Genomic DNA, 21291 nt, shown 5'->3' on the forward strand with positions numbered 1-21291 from the left:
AATATATTAAAACAAAATAAAATAGTTTTTAAAATTCGATTAAAAAGAGTTTTTGCATAAAGAGATTAAAGCTATTGATATTATAGATATAACAAAGTAAATTGAACACATAGTGTAATTATAGAAATTAAATATCCCTTTTAATAACAATAACAATAATATTCTTTCTCCTCTTCACATTTATTTTTTTTTATATTTCCTTCTTTTTTCCTCTTCATTACTTTCCTTAATATTAGAACGAGCATGCGGAGCGTTTTGATTGCGTACTCACAATTACGAAAGCCGTGTCTCTTACAAATCAAGACCGAATCTCCAGTAGAGCCCGGGTCGCCTCGGCAGGGGTCTCGCCGGAAATTGATGTCAGGTCATTTCGTTGGTCAACTGGCTGGTCGCTGCTGTCTGAGTGATGTCTGATTTGCTGATAGTTTCCTGACCATCGACAACAGTATTATTATTACTGCTGTTACTGACGTTATTATTGGTTTCTGGATGTTGAGTGGCCAGGTGTTTCCTCAAGGCGGCTTGTCTGGTGAATTTAGCCTCGCATCTAGTGCAAGGGATCTCAGCGTTGGTCCCCGACGACGAAGATGATGAAGAGGACGATGACGTCGCAGGTGACGCGGAATTATCAGTGTTGGGCAATCTGGGCTTATGCCAACGTCGATGAGACGCTAAATTGGCCGGGCAAGAGAACCGCTTGTCGCATTCGGGGCAACGGTACTCCACGTGGGCGATCCGGGAACAACGATGCTGCGCCAGTTGAAAGGCGTCCTCGTGAAGTTGCCGGCAAAGCTTGCACTGGTATGGCCCGAGTCGATTCTCGATCTTGGCCAACTCAGCGCGCGCTTCCTCCGTGACCTCGACGATGTTGAAGGCAGGATCAATGTCGCCGGTCACCACTGCCTCGTCCGGACCTAGGATCACAGTGCCCGATACGGGACTGCTGGTGTCTTCGTCGAATTTGAGTCGTCTGGCGTGTTTTTTCTTAGGCCTCTGGGTAGTGGTCTTTTCGTTGTTGGTCTGTTTTGGAGTCGACACGGAGGCGGATCCGGAAGACGGTGAAATGAGATCTTCTTCCCGAATTCTCCTCCTGGGACACTGAGGCGGCGATGGCGTACTGGGTGGCGTCATAGGTGCGTGCACGCTTTGAAGATGTTGCTGTGGCGTTAAAAGAAATTGCTGATGATAACTTTGCATTGATTGCATGTGTGTCGGACTCGTTAAAAGAAGTTTCTGATTGTGCAGCTGGTACTTCGAGGCGAGTTCATTTCCGGAATACGGCGATAGTCGAGTACTTTCTTCGGGAAGATGATGGATCTTGTCGACTATCGAGTCGTGGAAGCGAGATGATTCTTTATTAAATATCAAACGTTCATACTGACTTTGATGACTCTGGGCCGAGGAGCTGCGTAAAGTATCCAAGTCGTCGACGACCAGCTGTTGATCTTCCTCGCTGTCTCTGCGGCTTTCAAGACGAGTTTGGACTTCCTCGCGGATTCTAAGATCTTTTTCGTCACCCACCTCAATCATCTCTTCCGTCTTCGGAGTATTTGGCGTTGGTGGTGGTTTCAAAGAGAGATCCAGGGGGCACGGCGTTGAGGATCTGGAGGACTCCCAGGATTGCAAAGACGCGTGATGCTCGACGGATGGGATCCGCGAGTAGATCGGCGAGGACGGGTCGTCCATCGGGATGTGCCACGTGGTCGGTGGTGCGGCGTAAGCTGGATGATGAATCTCTTCGCTATAGTAGCTCATATAACTAAGACCTGGGGCCAAGAAGGCCCTCGGTAGAGTGCCGTGCAGCATTTCCACGTGCAACTTCCTCCCTATCCCTTGCTGGATTTCCTCAAAATTTGTGCTGCATCTTTTGCATCTCGTTTCGTGTTTCCATAGCCTCCGGATGGAAATGTTCGTACGAGTTTTCGGTGCGAGCCGAGGCAATTTCAAGAATATTCAGCCACGAAGACGCTATCACTGGCGGAAGAAACGCTGGACTTCTTACGAGGATTCCTCTTTAAGATCGCCTCGGATGACACTTCTTCCTCGTGTTTCTCCCTCGGCCGTTGAACGCCGTTTGGCAGAAGCTGCTCATGCCACGTCTCGTTTATGCCGTATGCTCCGCCCGGGCAGCCGTCGCTCATCCGACGTTCATTGGTCGTCACTTCCACCCTCACTTCGCCCTTTTGCTGGGCGCAAGCGCGTTTATTTTAATGCTTGCCGCCCCGCTCGGCGCGAGCAGACGCTGCGAACAGCTGGTGGGGTAGGGATGTAGCCTCTCGTTTGGCTGGCTGGTTGCGGAGCTTCCTGCGGTGCAGGTAGGATTTCGATAAGGGGACAATAAAGGTGCGATTTTGGTAACATTGGTATCAGATTCATATCTCGAGCGATGTTGGTCAATGTTTCGATAAATCAATATTATAGTTATATTATAGTTATATTACCGGAAAAACAGTAACCGGAAAATTACATCTTTCAAAAGAAGTTGATTAATATTTTCGAATGTAAAAAAAGCATGATAGTCATCGTTTGTTTCTAAACTTCTAAAAATACTATTGATAAGAAATATAATATTAGATATCTCGATATTATTTTTTTAATCGGTATTTCAAACATTCGAGTTATGTACAGAGAATCAATTGATATATTGTCTGTTTCTTTGTATATTTGAAAGTTTTTTCAAGAGATAAAATATCCAAATTGAATGCTTTATTTTTAAGATTTCTATCCCTAATCGCTCTTATATAGAATATGGCGACGTGTTCTTTGCCGTGGATAATTATTTCGTGGATATTTATTTATTTTTATGTAGAAGAATCGGCATGTTTTATAAAACAGTCATATTAATCAATAAAAATTATTCGCGAGATTATTTATAAATTATAATTATTATAATGAATTATAATTATTACTATACAGGGTGTTCTAAAAAGGTATGTCAAAAATTTTCACACCTGAAGGATGAAAAAATGTTATATGGACATAGGTGCGGAAATGCTTATTTCAGGAGTTACGTTGAAAATACTGTTAGCTGTATTACTTACACAAGGAAAAATTTAGGATTAATTATTGTAGACGACAATCGTTTAATTAGGCTTATTTACATTTGGTTTTAATGTGACCTTGAGTATGTTACAATAAATGTTGAAAATGTTCACCATTTTCCTGAATACAAGCAGTGACACGTCGACGCATCGATTCACGGACACGTTCAAAAATGCCTGGCGTACAGCGGATTGTCTCGCAACCTGCAGTGATACGGTCACGAAGATCTTGAATATCACGCACTGGTGGCATTTTTGAACGTGTCCGTGAATCGACGTGTCACTGCTTGTATTCAGGAAAATGATGAACATTTTCAACATTTATTGTAACATACTCAAATGTAAATAAGCCTAATTAAACGATTGTCGTCTACAATAATTAATCCTAAATTTTTCCTTGTGTGAGTAATACAGCTAACAGTATTTTCAATTCCTGAAATAAGCATTTCCGCACCTATGTCCATATAACATTTTTTCATCCTTCAGGTGTGAGGAATATCTCCTTAAATTTTTGACATACCTTTTTAGAACACCCTGTATATTTATTATATATATATTTATTATATATTTATTACATATATATTATCATACATTTACTATTCCATATTTAAAAAATATCTATTGTTATAAATAATATCTCTATTCACTCCAACGCAATATTGGAATGCAGCGTTTAAAGAAAGTGATACCTAATCCATAAAATTTCAACATATTCTAATGTACATATTTCATGGAACGCGCGTTTAATAATGAAATATATCTATCAATTACTTTTAGAGATAAACCATCCAATGCCGTATCAATGATACATGTCCGATATTGCTGCGCGACGTTGATGATTAATCATTCAGTCGCTCCGGTAAGTCTCTTATTACCGAGGCAACTCCCTTCGGTTATGCCTGTAAAGGAAGCACGATGCGTTTTACATATCATTTTGAGGCGTACCGTCACGTCTCTCACGGCATTAAACTTGTCCTCCGCAAAGTCTCGCGCCGACTTCCGTTTCACGTTTTTTTTTCCACTGGCAACCGTAAAAATGAGCGGATCTTACGTCGTGGGCGGTGAAGACGGATTGATAACCCGATATTATGTACGCGCGGTATTATCATTACGCGTGTGCGCGAAATGATACGTTTCACACGCGTGAAACATGGACACATAGTATAATACACACGAGCATACATAAACCATCAAAGCCGACTTTAGTTCTTACCGTGTAAAACCTCCGCAACGATCGATCGATACTTGCATACGTTCCCGGATTCCGTAAAGAGAAAGTCGATTTTGTCAAACACTCGGAATTTGCGGAGCTTAATCTGACAACGTCGACTTGATTACTGATTAATTCAGGCGGCGAAACTGAAAATGGAATTTAGACGAACAGTGTTGAAACTTTGAGCAACTATAACGTGCATATCTGAAAATGTCTTGCAATATTAATCGCGATTCTGGCAGATTATGTCGGTCGACATCGAACAAGAATTTCATTCATCCGTTATAAGAATATAAGAATATAAGAATCTCGAAAAATTCAGCGTCTTGTCGAATTATATCCGATGCAATATATAATATTATTCCTACTATTCTTATCTAATATTACTTTAAGAAAAAAATAATTTCACTAAACTTTATCTATCTTTAATATACAATTATCGAAGCATTTATTAATTATTATGGTATTTAAATTTTGAACAATCATCAAGACTGAAACTAAGGAATATTTTTATTTGAAATTTCTAAATAAATCTTAGCATTCGATCAAAGTTGTAAAACATATATACGTATATATAAAGTTGTAAACCACGTATACTGCTTTGTTTTGGAAAGAAAACATTATACTTTATGTAAAGCAACTTTTTTATGTAAATTTAGCACTCATTAAAATGTCTTTATTTCTAATGCGACAAAAATCTAAGATTTCGGACGAGTTTGCGTATCTTGCAATTTTGGTTAGACTCTTTGGCATAATTTTTGACAGATAATTTGATTTAAAACATTTAACGAAGAATAATGTACTCTTCACTTTAAATATAAAATGACATTGAACATATTTTCTCGTGAAATTCATAATTTTCACGATGTCACTCACGATTCGAGAGAATGATTTATACCATTTTCTTCAAAAAAAAACCTTACTTCCATATAAAATCTTGAAACTTAAAATTCTATGCAGATCGATCAATTAAAAATCCATAAATATACGGATTCTTATTTTTTTCAAATTTTAAAATTCGATATTCTTATTGTCAGTAAGGTAGCACGAAAATCTTTCTCTAAGAAATATTTATTTAAAAAAACCGATTTACAAGCGACTTTGTAAAATCACCAAATAATAACTTTTGAGAGAAAAGAAAGAACGACATTTTTTCGAGACGGTTACATCGACGAGAAGATGCCTTTTTCCCTTCGCTTCTCGCGGAGAGACGTCTCTCGCGAAAAGCGCAGCGTCGTAATCCGTTGATCTTCTTACGTAATTAACGGGCCGCGGGCATGTCCGCAATTAATCGCCATAAATATTTCCGCGATGCTGATGGACGTGTCCGGCGCGTTACATGCCTCCTCTTGTCGTTGCAGTTCGAATTCGAAACGTCACGCGTGTGTGCGTATGTGTGTGTATTGTATGGAGGTCTGAACGGCGGTTAATCCACATCCCGTGAGACCCGTCAAGACCGAGAACAATCACGCTATAATTGGACGAGAGGCTGTCGAGGTGCGCTCAAGAAGACGCCCGCTCTCGTCGGTCCTCTCGAAGACGAGGAACCGATTGACGCAATCATCGGTTATCGTCGATCATTATCGTCGTTCACGTAATGTCGCGTAATCAAATTCCCAACAGGAAAGCGAGAAAGAGAGCAGGATCATTAATATTCTCACGTTACACTATTTACGGCCTATTTTCGTAGAGATTGATTAATAATTATATTTTGATTTCTCTCTAGCAGTTTTGCATTCGAAACGCAATTTTACACACGCATGTACATATATTATTATACCGGAGAAGAGGGGGAAATATTGCAACACGGAAATCCGTATTCGCGTACATTCGCCCTGTAATCTCTCTTCCTCTCTCCCTCTCCCTCCCATTTTAATCTGTCTCTCTCGCTTCTGGAGCATAAAATTTCAATGCGCGTATTCCGGCGTAATCATTCCGCCGGGCGAACGAAAACAAGTGGCAAATGGTCCATTATTATCCGCCAAACGTTATTCGAACTAAATACGGACGGATGTAAAATATAGGCATTAACGCGAGCGAGCGGCACGGTCGATGCGGATTTGCCATGATTATTTGATACCGATGGCGAAACATTTTGCCACGTGTTGCGCTACCGCGCACAGTATGTACAGAATGCGTTTCGCGGAACGTGTTTATATATACATACGCACACATATGTGCATATATATTTTATATACATATATATGAAAATATCCGCGCGTGATGCATCGCTCGGATTACCTGTGCGCGGGAGGGACGATCGGACATTAGATACGCATTGCGCTTTTCGCTCGCGAAATTGTACGAGCATCAGTTAATGCCGTGTACGGGGGAGGATCGTGCGATCTCTAAATCGTCAAAGAATTCAGTCGACCTATTTTACTAAGGTCTAAAGTAAGTAAAAAGAACACACGACTCTCCCTCGCGCCAAGTAAGATCGACCGGCGGAAAAAATATAAACGGATTTAGCATCTGTGGATTTAAGCTTCTGGGACTCTGAAAAATTGATACTCCAAGTTACTGACGGATTCTGTGCTCCTACGTTTCTGTGTTCTAGATCCACAATCTTTTTCTTGCACGCGAATCCAAAGATGCCCGATATTGATTATATCAGCCGGAAATGTCAAAATTGGAGCAACACGTAATTAAATTATAGTCAGATGCGCATTTTACGTATCCGCCTCATGAAAAAATGATCGTTTTACCACCAGCGACAAATATATATATTCTCCCTAATATTAGACTCTCAATTCTATCATACAAACATTTCCCGATCGTATCAGCACCACCAGCGTCGATCACCTTTCGATGAAGGAAAAGGCGGAGCAAGATGTTCCCTTTCCCTCGTCGTTGCGGAAGCGCGACAGAGGGATCTCCTAAATATCTCGCAAAAGCGGAACGCGCTAGTGCTTTCTCTTGTGCACCATCAGGAGAAGGAGAGATAGTAGACGAGCTTCCAGGACGAGCGGGTAAGCTTTTTGCCTACGCGGATGTAGGCGAGTGCTCTTGTCCGCTGGTATGGAGGGAACGGAACGGGGTGGAGGGTGGCTCCGTGCATATTTCATGCGATTTTAATGTGTCTCTGCTCGGCGAACATTCGGTAGAACCCGAGAGAGAGAGAGAGAGAAAGAGAGAGAGAGGGAGAGGGGAAGAGAGAGAGAGACCATATGCCACCACGTTGCACGGGGCAGGAGTGACTGCCGTGATGCTCTAATCGGCTTACGCAACAAGCCACCTTTATCCCCGGCCTCGGTCGCTCTCTCGTTTCCACCCCCGTTGTCCCGCTATACCTCCTGTCCCACCCGCCCCTTCCCCTGTTGACGCTCCTTATCCGCACCGGGTCCTAAACGACGGCTATTACTTTGCAGTTGCCTCGCTCCTGTACCCTTCAAGGACTCCGACGATTCTTGATGGCAGACAGACGAGGAGCCGCATGTGCATCTCTCTGGATTTTCCACGGACGAAAGTTAATTAAAAAAGTAACGTTTTATTGAGAAGAGCTATCAGGTTTTAGTTATAATTTCATATGTTTGTGTGTGTATAAAATACTTTTTCAATGAATACCACAGAAAATGTGATTTTATAATAGTGCAAAATATGCATAAAAAATATATAATTCTGCGTTCACAATTTTACTTTGATATTTAGAGTTTTAATGAAAAATCGGGAGATTATAACACCATTTCTTTAACAATTTTAAATATTATAATTTTAAAAATATTCTGTAATGTAAAATTAGAATTTATTTTTTTATAGTAATAGAAAATACCAAAAGACAGCATTTGTAACAATCAACATCATAGGGAGGGTAGAAAATAAAAAATATTATCTTAGAAAATTTATCACTCATTAAATTATTACGGCAATGTTTTTACGACAATATTATATCTTTTATCCCCTGCTGTTTCTTATATTTTTTATTTTGAGGATATATCTCAAATTTTTAACAATTCTCTCTCGCCCTAGTCTCTCTTTAATATTTCTTAGCGACATTCTCAATAATTTTTCAATCAAAAAATATTTCGAAAAATCGTTTAGATTAATTCAATAAAGATTTATTTCATTTATATTACTTATCAGATAAGTAATCAATTCACATCAATAAATATCCTTTCAGATCTCGCGATTAAAATTTCGATTAAAATGCAATAGCACTCTCAAGAAGAAAATAGGATCTTTCTCTCGATGAATACCGTAACATTCGCGCAGATACGTAGATATAAATGAATACTTTTATATGTAGGGAGAAAAAGAGGATTTTTATCCAAATATACATGCATGTGCGAACACGATATGTGACTCTGCCCTACCTTCCATGTGTGTTTGCCGAGTGCTCGGCGGCGGAAGGGGGGCACACTCGGTTGCCCCAGGCCAGAACGTGCATTATTGGATAGAGTTACGTTAAACATACGCGCCACGGCGGGTACCACACGCTTTCCAATGCCGGTATCTTCTCCTCTCGCGAGCGCGTTATTCGCGCCATGGGATATCGAGTGAACCCGGTGAGTTTACCACCGACAAACATACGAGTGGGCGCATCATGCCGTCACCGATAAACGTCCACGTCGTCCACGTATTTCTAACCGACGGCATCTCCGTTCCTTCGTAATTATTATGTCTAATTATACGAAATACCCGAGAATGTAACGCATTTTTCTTCACAAATTGTTTGACAAATATTTTTATTATTATTTTTATTTTTATTATTTATTTTTATTATTAAGATTATCTTGATTTTATCTAATAGCGCGCAGTTTGGGGCTTTGAACATAAGATAGAGTCTCATATGTACTATACTCGATGAAATCGATCTTCTTTTACAGTGAAAAACAAAATATCTTCTTGACATGTCTGTTATTTATCTAAATATATCTCATAATTATTTCATTTTAAAAAAATCAATAATTCTCTTCTAAATACATAATGTATTTTATTTTATTTTAAAGTATAATAAATTTGGAAAAGAGTCTTTAATGTTGAAAAAAAAACTTTATAAATATTTTATTAATAAATGCTAATTTATCGGTATACTATTAGCATTTTATGAATTAAAAAGATGTTCAGATAAAATGCTACATATTTTATTCGTAAGATTCTAAAGTTTTTATTTCAATTTGCGTACATTTTAAAAGAGCATCGGTTATATAATTATGTGGTAATTGCATGCGGATTAAAATTCACTATTTCAAGATTATGTACTTATAGAATAACTGTATGTATACGTATATACGAGGCAAAGCAGGCCTTATTTATTACATACACATACTGTCTCCCTTGTATATAAATAACTGCGAAAAATGTCGGTGTATTATTCTTGATAAACATTCTATAGCTAATTTTTTCATATCACAGAATCGTATAATTAATCATTTGATTGTAATTTTAATTCGGTAGCGATATCTATATTCCGATAATTCGGTACGCTCGATAATTCGGTCCTTGTACATACGTATCACATGCAAGAAGAACGTGTGGCAGGAGAGTTTGCATAATATTAATATATCGGATGATTGAAGTATATCTGCCGATAATGTTCCGTCAAAGAGATATTAATGAAACTTTATTGCGAAGAAAAATTAGTAACAGCAACAAGAGAACTTTGAAGAAATTCATAGTATAGATAAATATTCTTTAGAATAATTTAGTAAAAATTGAACTTGAGCGAGAACACTATATATCGTTGTCTGTATGCTAAGCTCTGTGGGCTTTTTTTTGGTTTTATGCGCTTATACAGTGAAAGATCAACTATAAGATTGAAACTCTATCGTTCATGCAAAAATTCTTAAAATTGAGTTGATATAAGAATGTATGTATAATATTGATTTATAGAGATACGAATCGCTACTATTAAAAAGGCACAAATGTAAATAGCTATTAGATAATTATTATATTTTAATTCGCATCCGCAAATTATTTAAAAAGAACTGCCGCATTCTATATCCTGCAATGAAAGAAAGACACACGCACGCACAAAACACGCACACACATACACACACCTATATGCAGCAATATATATTTTTATGCTTTTAGCATAAAAATTAAAAGCCAAAATTTTAAAATGCGTAAATGTGAAAATTACTTTTTCCGCTTGAGCATCTAAATAGAGATTATAGATAGAATATATAGATAAAAGATTATAGATAAGAAATGTCAAATTGTATAGAAAGAGATATAAAGCTTAATCACGCATCTTTGCGTAATTTCTAGTGGAATTTGATAGCTGGACCCCTATTCTCAAGTTTGGCACATACGGCTATTTGTTCGCGCGTATATTTCGGGTAAACAAATATTCAATGTTTAATCTAAATAATATACCTGAGTGAAGTTTTTTATACGGATAGTAACGATTAAGCCTCGGATGTCTTTACAGTGTCTTCGGCAAATCAATGTGCCAGTTAAAACTTCACCTATGACCAAGAAGAATATAATTATAATTAAAGGCTTATAATTTAAATATAAGAGAGGTGATATATTAATTACATTATAAAAATTAATTAAATGTAAAGTAATTTACCTTCGGTTATGCTAATAGGCTCGCTTAAGGAAAATACTGTCTGTTTCCAATGTGTCGGAGTAGAATGAGGGCCTGTGCTGAAATGTACCGGGTTCTCGAGGTCGAAGAAAATGTCAAAATAACCAATTATTGCGGTTAACGATCCCGTCTTTTTTACATTCAACGTGAAGGGAGACGAGAAATTGACGCAGTCCGTAGTGACTTTGTACAAGTCGAAGCTTTGGATTTCGGCGGTACTTGTTATCAAGTTATCGACATTACAGATCTCTATACTCGGCTCACGCACTACCTCCGCCTTCATGCAGCTCATTTTAAAACCGTACACATTTGACCAATAATCAACCAAATCGATATATCTTTCTGTACAAAACAATAATAATGTATAAACAAAATAGTTTTCGAAATAATTAGATTATATCCTTTAAATATACTTCTTTTGCCAAGAAATATATTTAATTATTGCAGGCAATAGTACAATTGTAACATACTAGTGTCACCGCTTCCCATAATGCTAATTGTGCATCTATTTGGAAGAATTACTCCATCAGGTTTTAGATAATGTTCCCTTGCATAAATGACAGTGTCAAGCATTCCTTCAAACAAGAGAAAATATCCCATCCATTCGGATATTATCGCATCTACTTTATCTATTCCTATATTAATATCTTCTAGGCGACCCTTCTGTAAAGTAATTATGTCACTGAGATTGTTTTCCCTAAAATTAATCAATTTTATTATTAATTTTGTTAATTAATTAATTAATTATTAATTTTGTTATTAATATATTCTATTAATATACTCTTTATGAAATTTCTGGAATAAAAACTAATTTTTGATAAATCTCTTTATATATATATATATATATATATATATATATATATATATGAAATATAATAATTTGTACCTTATTATATCCATAGCATGATATATTACATCAGACTGATCGACACTAATAACTTTGCGACAACCAGATTTTGCTGCAAACATTGACAGTATACCGGTACCGCAACCAACGTCCAACATTACACAATTTTGAAATCTATTAGAATTTGTTAGTAGTGCATCTCGATAACTTTCTGTTCGTACTTTATCCTGAAATAAAATGTTTCTTTTATTATGTTTTTGTAAGTAAAATTAATTAATATTCAATTTTTTTAATTTATTTAATATTTCTTTAACTAGAAATAAAATTCTTCAGTTTATTATTTTTCATAATTTTGCAACTTTAAATGTTTATAATTAAGTTGTGATTATATATAAATTCTGATTAACTTGATTTGATTGATAGAATTATTTAAAAATTTACTGTTAACATTTCATGATGTATAGCGAAATGACTGTATGTATTGAAGTAGCCTTTATCAATATTGGGATTGATAGCATTGACTGGAATACTTTTTTCTTTTCCATCTAAATCATCTCCTAGTATTAATTTGTGAGCTTTTTCTTTCATTTCTTCCATTTGCTATAAAAATCATTTATCTTAAATCACAATATATAAAAATATGTTTAATGATTATATATAAAAATATGCTTAATGATTATATATCTATACCTGCTTGACTAAGAAACATGTTGTCTCACTTTCCTTCAGCTGGGATTGAAGTGATCTTATAGTTCTTTTCATATCCTCATATTGTGTTTCCGATAAAGTAATGATATCATTAGTTTGGTGTATTTGTTTTGTTTTCTTTTCTTCACTCATATCCTTAATATTGATGAGATCTTCAATATCTTTATTAAAATATAATATTTTACAAGTCAGCATATAATGTGTATAATATTATCAACAGAAAAATTGCTTTTTAAGTTCTTTATATTTACCGTACATTAACCATCGATCATCCTCCAGAACTGGACGTAAATTTTCATCTTTGTCCCAAGCTTCTATACCCAAAGTACTCAATTGTTCAGGTAAAATTTCCTTATTGCGAATAAAATTGATTAACTTGATGTATGAATAAGTATCATGAATGTGTTTCCTTATAAAATCACAGAAGTTAAATTTGTGAAAAGTCTCGATGTGATCCAATGCAGAGGAAAATTCACTAATGGTTTCTTTACAAAACAGACACATAATGTCATGACGATCCTCATTAATTTCCTCCCAATCATCTCCGCTGTCATTGTCGCTTGACATGCCATTATATTCTAGAGAAAGAAAAAAGAAAAGAAAATACTTACAAAAATTCATCAAAAAATTTGTGATTAGTACATGTAACAACTATGACACATATGAAAAGACACATTTTTCATACAAAAAACAAATATTTCGAGATAAGTATCCAGAAAAAACATATTCGTATTTCACAAATTGGTTGCTTCACTTGCCGATTGTGCTATGCGTCAGAAATTAAACGCAATTTTTTATTGTTTTGTGATTTCTTACACACGATTTTCATTAATGTTTTACCTAATTTTGCCATGATAATACTTCCTTCGTGATGTTAACTGTAAAATCGGTGCGAAACAACTAGAAAAGGTTTTGTCAGGCGAGTTGAGAGCACGTGTTAATCAGTAATGTCAGGAAGAGGAAAGGGAAAGAGGATGCAATTCATACGCAATCAGAGAACCATATGTGCTGCGCAGAACGTTCTGCGCAATGTATACGTATTACAACTATACCGAGCGAGTCAATTAAAAATAAATGACGTGAGACGTGAGGAGCAAATGAATGGGTGGAATGGACCCTAACATGAATTACTTTAATATAATTTAATATTTATGAAATCTTGAACTTTTTTTAAACAATATTCGATTCCACTTTCGCACAAATAAAAAAAAAACGAGTTAAAAATCCGAGATTTATTGGAATCGGAAAATAATTTAAAATAGTCGAAATACATATAATTTATTAGCCTTTCAATTAAAATATGATTTATTATATGTATAATTAGTATATTATAATTTTAATATGTAAGAGTGTTAATATATTAGTTTTTAATTACTATAAAAATTTATTTCAGACATTTCTTTTATGAAAATTCAAATATTTCTAGCTTCTAATATATACAATTGTATAAAATACATACATATTAAATTTTCTTCTTGTCTTATAATTTTTATCTATAATTGCATTAGGCACGTAATATATGAGTGATGACGAGAGAATAATTATAATAATAAAATATTTGATTCACAAGCGATATTATATAACTACGAGAGAAATGTAGTTATCGGTCGGGTCTCATAGTTATCGCTCGACGTTGGACGCTTCCCAGAAGAAACGACAATTTCGGCGTCTCCAAGTTTCCTTTTCACGCCATTCTCACCCAACATGGGCTTGTTGATCTCGCGGTACAAATTTTGCGCGACATGAAAGTCTACATGTTCGTCAAATTTTGTTATGGGTATTACTTGATCGCATTCGGCGCATCGCTCTAGAGGCACGTCGTGTTTGCTCGAATCAGTTTTAATCAAAAAGTTATACAGAGGATTACGTTTCTTGTCATTCTTGCGGGCGATTTTGGATTTGCTGGGTCTTCCTCTTCCCGTCTTTGGTAAATCTCGAATTATCTTGACGTTCTCTTGCTTCTTGTCTCGCGATTTTGTATATAATCTTGCTTCCTCTTGCAAATCAGCCGGCAACAATGACAGAATATCGGGATCTATATCGTCCAAATTTGGAAATATCTCTCGTAATCGTACCGAGGGCTCTTGGACGGAAGTTTCTTTGTTGCTCTTCTTCATAGAATTTGCGTTGTTATTACTCACATGAATATACGCGTGACTTGTGGAAGGTTTTTCTCGAACATCCTCTTGAATGCATAAATTGGAATTATAATCATCGATGCTATTTGCGTTTCTTTCATCCACGCTAGATTGTTTCCCATCATATTCTAATTGTTTCACATCGATATTTCCATCGATACTTTCATTATCAGGATATTCCTGCTTTCCAGTTTTATATATATTCATAAAAAACGAATCTTGAAAATCGTTTTTATTTATTTTCACATCCGACAAACGTTTATCTTTTAACTTATCACGCTCATTGCACACCTGGACCAGTTTGACAACCTTTTTCGATATAGGAGAATCTTCCGAATTCATATTTAACGAATTATTAAGGATTTTCTCACTTGTTTTAATTATCCGTTCGTTAGTCCTTGTAACTGATTTCTTGATCATAGTAGATTCTTTAATTTTTTGAAGTTTCCTTTCTGTTTTTAAAAATGAATCTTCTTTATTAACAATAGTAAATGGCTTTTCTTCTTTTATTTCTAAATTAGATGAGGAATTTATCATATTTTTAGGCGAATATACAATGTCCGATTTATCAGTTTCAAAACTTGTCTTGTCACTCTTTTTATCTTTCAACCTAACATTTTTAAAAAATTTTAGGAAGCTATCACTCTCTTTCGATGGTACGAATTTACTAGCAGAAATGCCCATATATGCCACTGGACATTGTGTTGCCTTGGTAATAACGCCTACGCATTGACTTGCTATTTTATCTGGTTTATACGAATTCAAGACAAGCGAACGTGTTTGTGACACAGTACTTCTGTTCTGATAGTAATGATAAGAAATGGTGAGTAGCGTAGCGCGTCGCTGATTTTCCTCATAATCTTGTTCAAGCCGTTCGCAAACCTCTGCAGTCAGATCTTCAGCCCAGTGTTTTAACTATATATAAAATATATATGTATATTTTTAAAATATATATAAGCTAAAATATATAAGCATAAAAATTCTTATTTAATCTGTAAATGGAAATATCTCTTTGAGATATTTTTTATATAATATTATAGAATTTATATTTAATAATCTCTTACCACTTCTAACGAGGTAATAGCTTGCTTTCCAGGAAATTTTTTACATGCAGCAATAGATTTTGACAGCAATCTGTTAGTGACAGGTTCATCATCTATACCTCGGGCAATATTGTACAGCCAAAAACTGAAGAATTACAATTACAAATTGTTAAAAATAACAAGTTATTAATTATTATTGACTCTTTGTCTGAAATTCTGGCTTACCCTGTTTTTTCATCAAATCGTTTTTGTAATTGTTCTAAAGAATATTGCACTAAATCTCCCATAACATTGCAACCAAGAGATTCGACCACAATATCGCCAAATTTTCCACCAAGGTTTCGGACTTTTTTTACTGGCAATGTGGAGTAAAGACTTGAAATAGCTGTCTTGGGTAAAATTGTTTGGCAATTCGGCTTATGTAATCCACATGCTAATTTTGCTAATATCTATAAAATTTCAATTAGTTAATATGTGAGTCATAAAAGTAATGTATGAAAAAATTGAAAATAGGATATTCATACTTTATTCTGTGCAATTCCAGCAGAACATCTGAATTTAGTTTCTTTATATATGCTAGCTCTAATTTCTTCAACTATTACACCTGCTACAGCGAGTTTCTGAGCGTGAGTGTCATGCAATTCTTTAAAAGAGTCTGATATCCAAGTCTGTAGTCCTTGAGATCTCTCTTCTAGATACACACACACACACACATATATATATATATATATATAATTTAAAATATATTTAAATGACCTATTTAGAGTTAGCACACTATAATTTTCACATTACCTTCATCATTTTTATTAATTTCTGAATAACCTACAATATATGTATTTGCAAGAAATGATATTAATTCTTTTGGAGAAACATTAGTTGTAGTTAATCTCTTGTCTACAATATCTGTAATATCAAGATATGCCTCGTCAACACTGGCACGTTCTATTACATTACAGTGTTTTTTTATGGCTTCAATAACCTCGCGACCAGCTTTTCTGTACCTGTATGCAAATTATTAAATGTTTAATGCATCAAATGTTGAATTAGATAATATATATAAATAAATTTATATATGTATATAATATACATGTATGTATATATATATATATATATATATATATATATATATATATATATATATATATATATATATAATTGTATATATTTGTATATATTGTATAATTGTATATATTGTATATAATTGTATATATATATATATATATATATATATATATATATATATATATATATATATATATATATATATATATATACAATTACTGCATTGCACATATAGAAATTGATTCCAATAGCAAATTACTACCTTGATGTATCTGCTTTTCCACGAAGGCATGGCACACTAACTAAAACTATGTCTGGACATTTTTCTTTAGCTTCCTTGCCTCTCATATGTCTGGTTACTCCGAAACTTCGTGCCTGATAATTGACAGCTATTATACTATAATCAATCAAAAGTACCATTATTTATCATAGATACATTTACTTTTAATAAAAAAATAAAGCCTAGCCTAAGAAAATTGCCACAAACTTTTTTGAATTGAGTTATGATGAATAAATAAAAAGAATCAGATTAATTCCGAAGTAAATATATTTTTGGAAAATAAAAAAAAAAGTATTAATGACAGAGTTTCTTTTTCAATAGAGACGGGAGTTTATTTTTATCAAGTATCAAGAATGAATGGTGAATAATCTTTTAGCCTATAACTTTGAATGAAACAGATATAAGTGATTAAATAATAAATAGATATCTCTTACCCGCCCATTTCCCATTGATTATATTGAACGACAGCGAGCGGTTTTCCCTCGTGCTGTGGTTGCAGCTTCGTCTCAACTTGACAGAAGAAGCAATCCATGTCGATCAGAACGACGATTCTATCAGTCAAATTTGCCATTTTTTTGCCAAAATTCTTTTATAAATTTAATACATCAATTAATAGCTACAAAGCATTCCTCCGAATCAACTAACACAAACTAGTATCGTTCGTTGCTTCATTTTGATACGACAGGTTACAATCAAAGATTGCTAACCAGTCTGATCCATTGACACTTGACCTGCTGTTTACAAGGCGATCATCTGTGCAATATTTGGCGGAATCGAATTACATATGATTCTCCATTCATAGACATTAAAAAAAACATAGAGACGGAACCTCGATAATCAAAATGTTCGTCATAAATTACATGACGATAAAAGAAGAGACTATCTTGCTTGTTACGTAACTCGTCCAAAATGACGTAGCCAATCAAATTTTCTCTTCGACTATCATTTTTACGTCAAGAGACATCACGTGATCAAAAAAACGACGAATTGATAGCTTTATTTTAGTCACGTGACGTCTTTTGACGCTAGATGAGCACCGAGTGTCAAGTGAAAACCTGTCCTAAGGCATCCGCGTTGTAAGATTTTGGAACAGCCCTCACGTTGCCCTCATACACAGGAGAGAGAGAGGAGCACGAAGACCCCTTTCACGAGAGCTTTTGTTGTTCCGTTTGTTTACGCTATTCGCGGCGTGTCGCGTGCGTGCCGTGCCGTGCCGTGCCGTGCCGTGTCGTCGCACCTTGTCGCGGCCTCGTGAAAGCCTGTCCGCGTGAAAACAGCATGCCCAGCAAAAAGAAAAAATATAACGCTCGTTTCCCAGCGGTAAGCGAATATACTTGCGCGCGGAAACAAATTGAACGATACCGATGAGAGAAATGAAATCGTGTCGACTTTAAATCTACTCGCCAACTCGGTGACGCGACGTCGGACGCGCGCGACTATTGGTTATCAAGGAGAAATTTACGATCAAGCATGATATTTGATGCGTATTCGAATTGACATAACCTAACCTAATCGTCGCGTGTTTGTTGTCAGGGTCGTATCAAGAAGATTATGCAGACGGACGAGGAGGTCGGGAAGGTCGCCCAAGCGGTGCCAATCATAATCTATATCCTTTCTTGATGTCTCCTCCCTTTTCTTTAGGAGCATAGATTTATATAGGCCTCGCAATTGTTCAAGATACAAACACCTGTATACGCTTATTTTCTTAACAAAGCTTACCTAGAACTCTAGAACTGTTTGTACACTCATTGTTAACGAAGACCATGCAGATCACGAGTGCCAAAAATGCTAAGACTCTAAGTCCATCTCACATGTGAGTAAACAATTGTGTTTGGATATGTTGAATAAAACAGATGTATCTGATATTTGCATCGCTGTAAATTCTAATGGTCTAGCTGATTGTTATAAAGGTAATCGTGCATTTGTTTATATGTTCTTATAGAATCATTTATAAATATCTTGGCACAAAACTATTTTTTTGTCCTCTCTTTTTGTCTATTTTTTATCCTCAGCAAAATAATAAACAGAAGACAGCATTTTACTCATAGATAAATACTTGGACAGGCATAGTATAAAGGAATTTTCTAAAATATCTTCTAACATCTCTTTATAGGAAACAGTGCATCTTATCAGAGAGCCGATTTGACTTTTTGAAAGATCTAGTGAAGTCTCTGCCTGATGTATCAGGACCTGATGATGAGGTGCCTACGTCACCGGAAACTCCTGCTCCACTACAAATCAATCTATCAAACACGACTACTGCATGTTCTACTGTAACACAGCAATCTGATCCATTAGAGTGAGTTTTAATATATGTGATATGATCCTCTCAAGATTTCACATAATCACAATTCATATCTCTGCAGATATCAAAAACAACTGGGATTGCCAATTAGCAACGAATCGAATGTGAATCATAAAAGTACAAAAGATAATGGATCGACTGCAGTTTCAAATAATCCCGTTAACCAAAGGGCAGTAGGAGGACACTCGCAGGTTCCAGAATTCCAAATATCCATACCTGCATCCTTTCAAATTAGTCAACCAAATTTTTATACGGAGGTTAATCCAAGCGCGAGTAATCAGCCGACATCGAACTTTGCTCACACTGCCAATATTGATGAGGATTATGATACATAATCTCTTTATGAAATTTAGGAAGTTAAAACTTATCTTGTTAGTTTTCGCACACAATTATCTGAAGATGGTACGAACGACGCGCTTATACGCGCAACAGAAATATTTTTCAGAATTGCTCATCTGTTAAATTAGTGTTAATTGATTCTAAAAATTGACTTTAAAAAACTCAGATTGAGGCATTTCTATATATTTGCTCATTTTTTATTTTTATACAAGGTGATTCAAAACTTTATCTATGAGTTCAAAACTCTATATCTTACTATATTATTTAAGATTTAAAAAATTTAAAAATCGAATCTATATATATATATATATTTTTTTATTTATTTTTTAAAACAAATTTATTTAAACAAAAAACAATTATAAATTATTGCAAACAAATGGCGTTTCTTTATCATGTTTATAGACATGTGTTTATAGACGTGTGGGTTTTCTGTGCCACCCTGCATCTACATGAAATATTAAATTTGTCAAATTTAATTTTTTCTATTTACTTTTAAATTAACATTCAGGATTTATGGTAATGGTCCATACAATTTTAAAGAACTGAGAAAGACTGCTGCAATAATATGAGAAAAAATTATAAACAAAAAGCTTAACTGTTTTAAGCTACAATTTACGATCATAAAAATACATTAAAATTCTGCTTTTTTATAAAATTTATCTTGTATTTTCTAAATAGAATTAATTTCCTTTTCATAATATTGTAAGAAAAATTGAGACAAATTTGCAAATATTTTTATTTTTGTAGAAAGAAAAAAAAATGCAGCTTAAAATGAACACAAAATAAAGATAATCTTGAACATTTTATGGGGAAGAAAGATTTTTAATATTTACTTTATCATAAATTATAGTTTGCATGCAACAAAATTTTGTTTCTAAAATTATGTCTAAAATTGTTTATAATTGATCCATGTTTGTTTTGTTTTACAATTTTTTTTTTCAGATTATCATAAATGTCTAAAATCGTGTGGACCATGATAATAGACATCCTATATTTACACATATAGGTTGTACATAATACATTAATATTAAAGTATAATATCATAAACTAAGCAATTTTATTGATAGTGTTATATCACATTGTGGTATATGTGTTCACAGATATGTCGTGTAATTGTTATATCTAATTTTGAAATTATTATCTTCAACTTTATTGTTTATATGAACTAAGTCGTAAAACACATTCTCAGAAAGTAGTTATCTTTATAGAATTATTTAAAAAATAGAGGAAAAATGGAATCTGCCGCTTTTCTCAAATGTGTTATATGTGTAATGACGATGATATATATGTATATATGTGTATTCTCTATGCTTAAAAATGAGACGATGGAGTGTACATTCTATAAAGACGTTAGATGCACATATGATTCCGGTTATAACAATGTATGCCAAATGCAAAGATACGTCTAATAATTAGATAAGACTAATTGACTATGTACGCTTTATACTTTCCGAGCATCTTTCTTTTTCAATTTACCATTCATCCTTACACATTCATCCTTTGGAATAAAGAGCTTATGCTATTTAACTTCTTTTTTATTGGAAAGCGAAACAATAGACATTTAAAACTATTGAATTCGACCTATATATGCATATCTAACATTTAAATTTAACATGACAATTCCTTGACTCTTTTTATTGTAGTTGCAATCGTTTTAAGAGGGGGATTTAGGTCATGGACTAATATAAATATTTGTATCGTAGATATACAGTATTTAAAATACCTCTCGTAATGTTCGAAAACTTCACTCTTAATAATCAAACAACTTCTGACTATTGAAGAA

The 21291-nt window shown here is 34.7% G+C and overlaps 4 protein-coding genes across 6 annotated transcripts; 1 reads left to right on the forward strand and 3 right to left on the reverse strand.

Moving 5' to 3' along the window:
• LOC145963753 (uncharacterized) lies at positions 1 to 2250 on the reverse strand. Its single transcript, XM_083085950.1, has one exon. It carries the CDS (start codon positions 1804 to 1806, stop codon positions 361 to 363), a length of 1446 nt encoding a protein of 481 aa, XP_082942076.1. The 5' UTR covers positions 1807 to 2250; the 3' UTR covers positions 1 to 360.
• Positions 2251 to 9333: 7083 nt separating this feature from the next.
• Positions 9334 to 13336, reverse strand: Art3 (arginine methyltransferase 3). 2 transcript variants are annotated; one of them, XM_083085947.1, is made up of 8 exons: positions 13182 to 13336; positions 12593 to 12919; positions 12324 to 12502; positions 12075 to 12233; positions 11673 to 11860; positions 11257 to 11483; positions 10769 to 11128; positions 9334 to 10661 (listed from the first exon to the last, which is right to left on the reverse strand). In XM_083085947.1, exons 1-8 carry the CDS (start codon positions 13192 to 13194, stop codon positions 10552 to 10554), a joined length of 1563 nt encoding a protein of 520 aa, XP_082942073.1. In that variant the 5' UTR covers positions 13195 to 13336; the 3' UTR covers positions 9334 to 10551. The 2 variants fall into 2 exon arrangements, with proteins under 2 accessions (XP_082942073.1, XP_082942074.1); XM_083085948.1 differs by having other exon boundaries at positions 13100 to 13204.
• Positions 13337 to 13603: 267 nt separating this feature from the next.
• Positions 13604 to 17669, reverse strand: Dnapol-eta (DNA polymerase eta). Of its 2 annotated transcripts, none has more exons than XM_083085941.1 (7): positions 17299 to 17669; positions 16847 to 16959; positions 16315 to 16523; positions 16047 to 16213; positions 15748 to 15971; positions 15544 to 15667; positions 13604 to 15394 (listed from the first exon to the last, which is right to left on the reverse strand). In XM_083085941.1, exons 1-7 carry the CDS (start codon positions 17311 to 17313, stop codon positions 13925 to 13927), a joined length of 2322 nt encoding a protein of 773 aa, XP_082942067.1. In that variant the 5' UTR covers positions 17314 to 17669; the 3' UTR covers positions 13604 to 13924. The 2 variants fall into 2 exon arrangements, with proteins under 2 accessions (XP_082942067.1, XP_082942065.1); XM_083085939.1 differs by having other exon boundaries at positions 16847 to 16981; positions 17299 to 17668.
• A 225-nt stretch (positions 17670 to 17894) lies between these two features.
• Positions 17895 to 21035, forward strand: Nc2alpha (negative cofactor 2 alpha). Its single transcript, XM_083085962.1, has 5 exons — positions 17895 to 18184; positions 18398 to 18470; positions 18584 to 18677; positions 18978 to 19163; positions 19231 to 21035. Exons 1-5 carry the CDS (start codon positions 18143 to 18145, stop codon positions 19502 to 19504), a joined length of 669 nt encoding a protein of 222 aa, XP_082942088.1. The 5' UTR covers positions 17895 to 18142; the 3' UTR covers positions 19505 to 21035.
• The last annotated feature ends 256 nt before the right edge of the window (positions 21036 to 21291 follow it).

Source organism: Camponotus vicinus, unplaced genomic scaffold, assembly GCF_025532165.1.
Source record: "Camponotus vicinus isolate PSW18456_S1 unplaced genomic scaffold, iyCamVici1.0 SCAF_13, whole genome shotgun sequence".
Classification (NCBI taxonomy): domain Eukaryota; kingdom Metazoa; phylum Arthropoda; class Insecta; order Hymenoptera; family Formicidae; genus Camponotus; species Camponotus vicinus.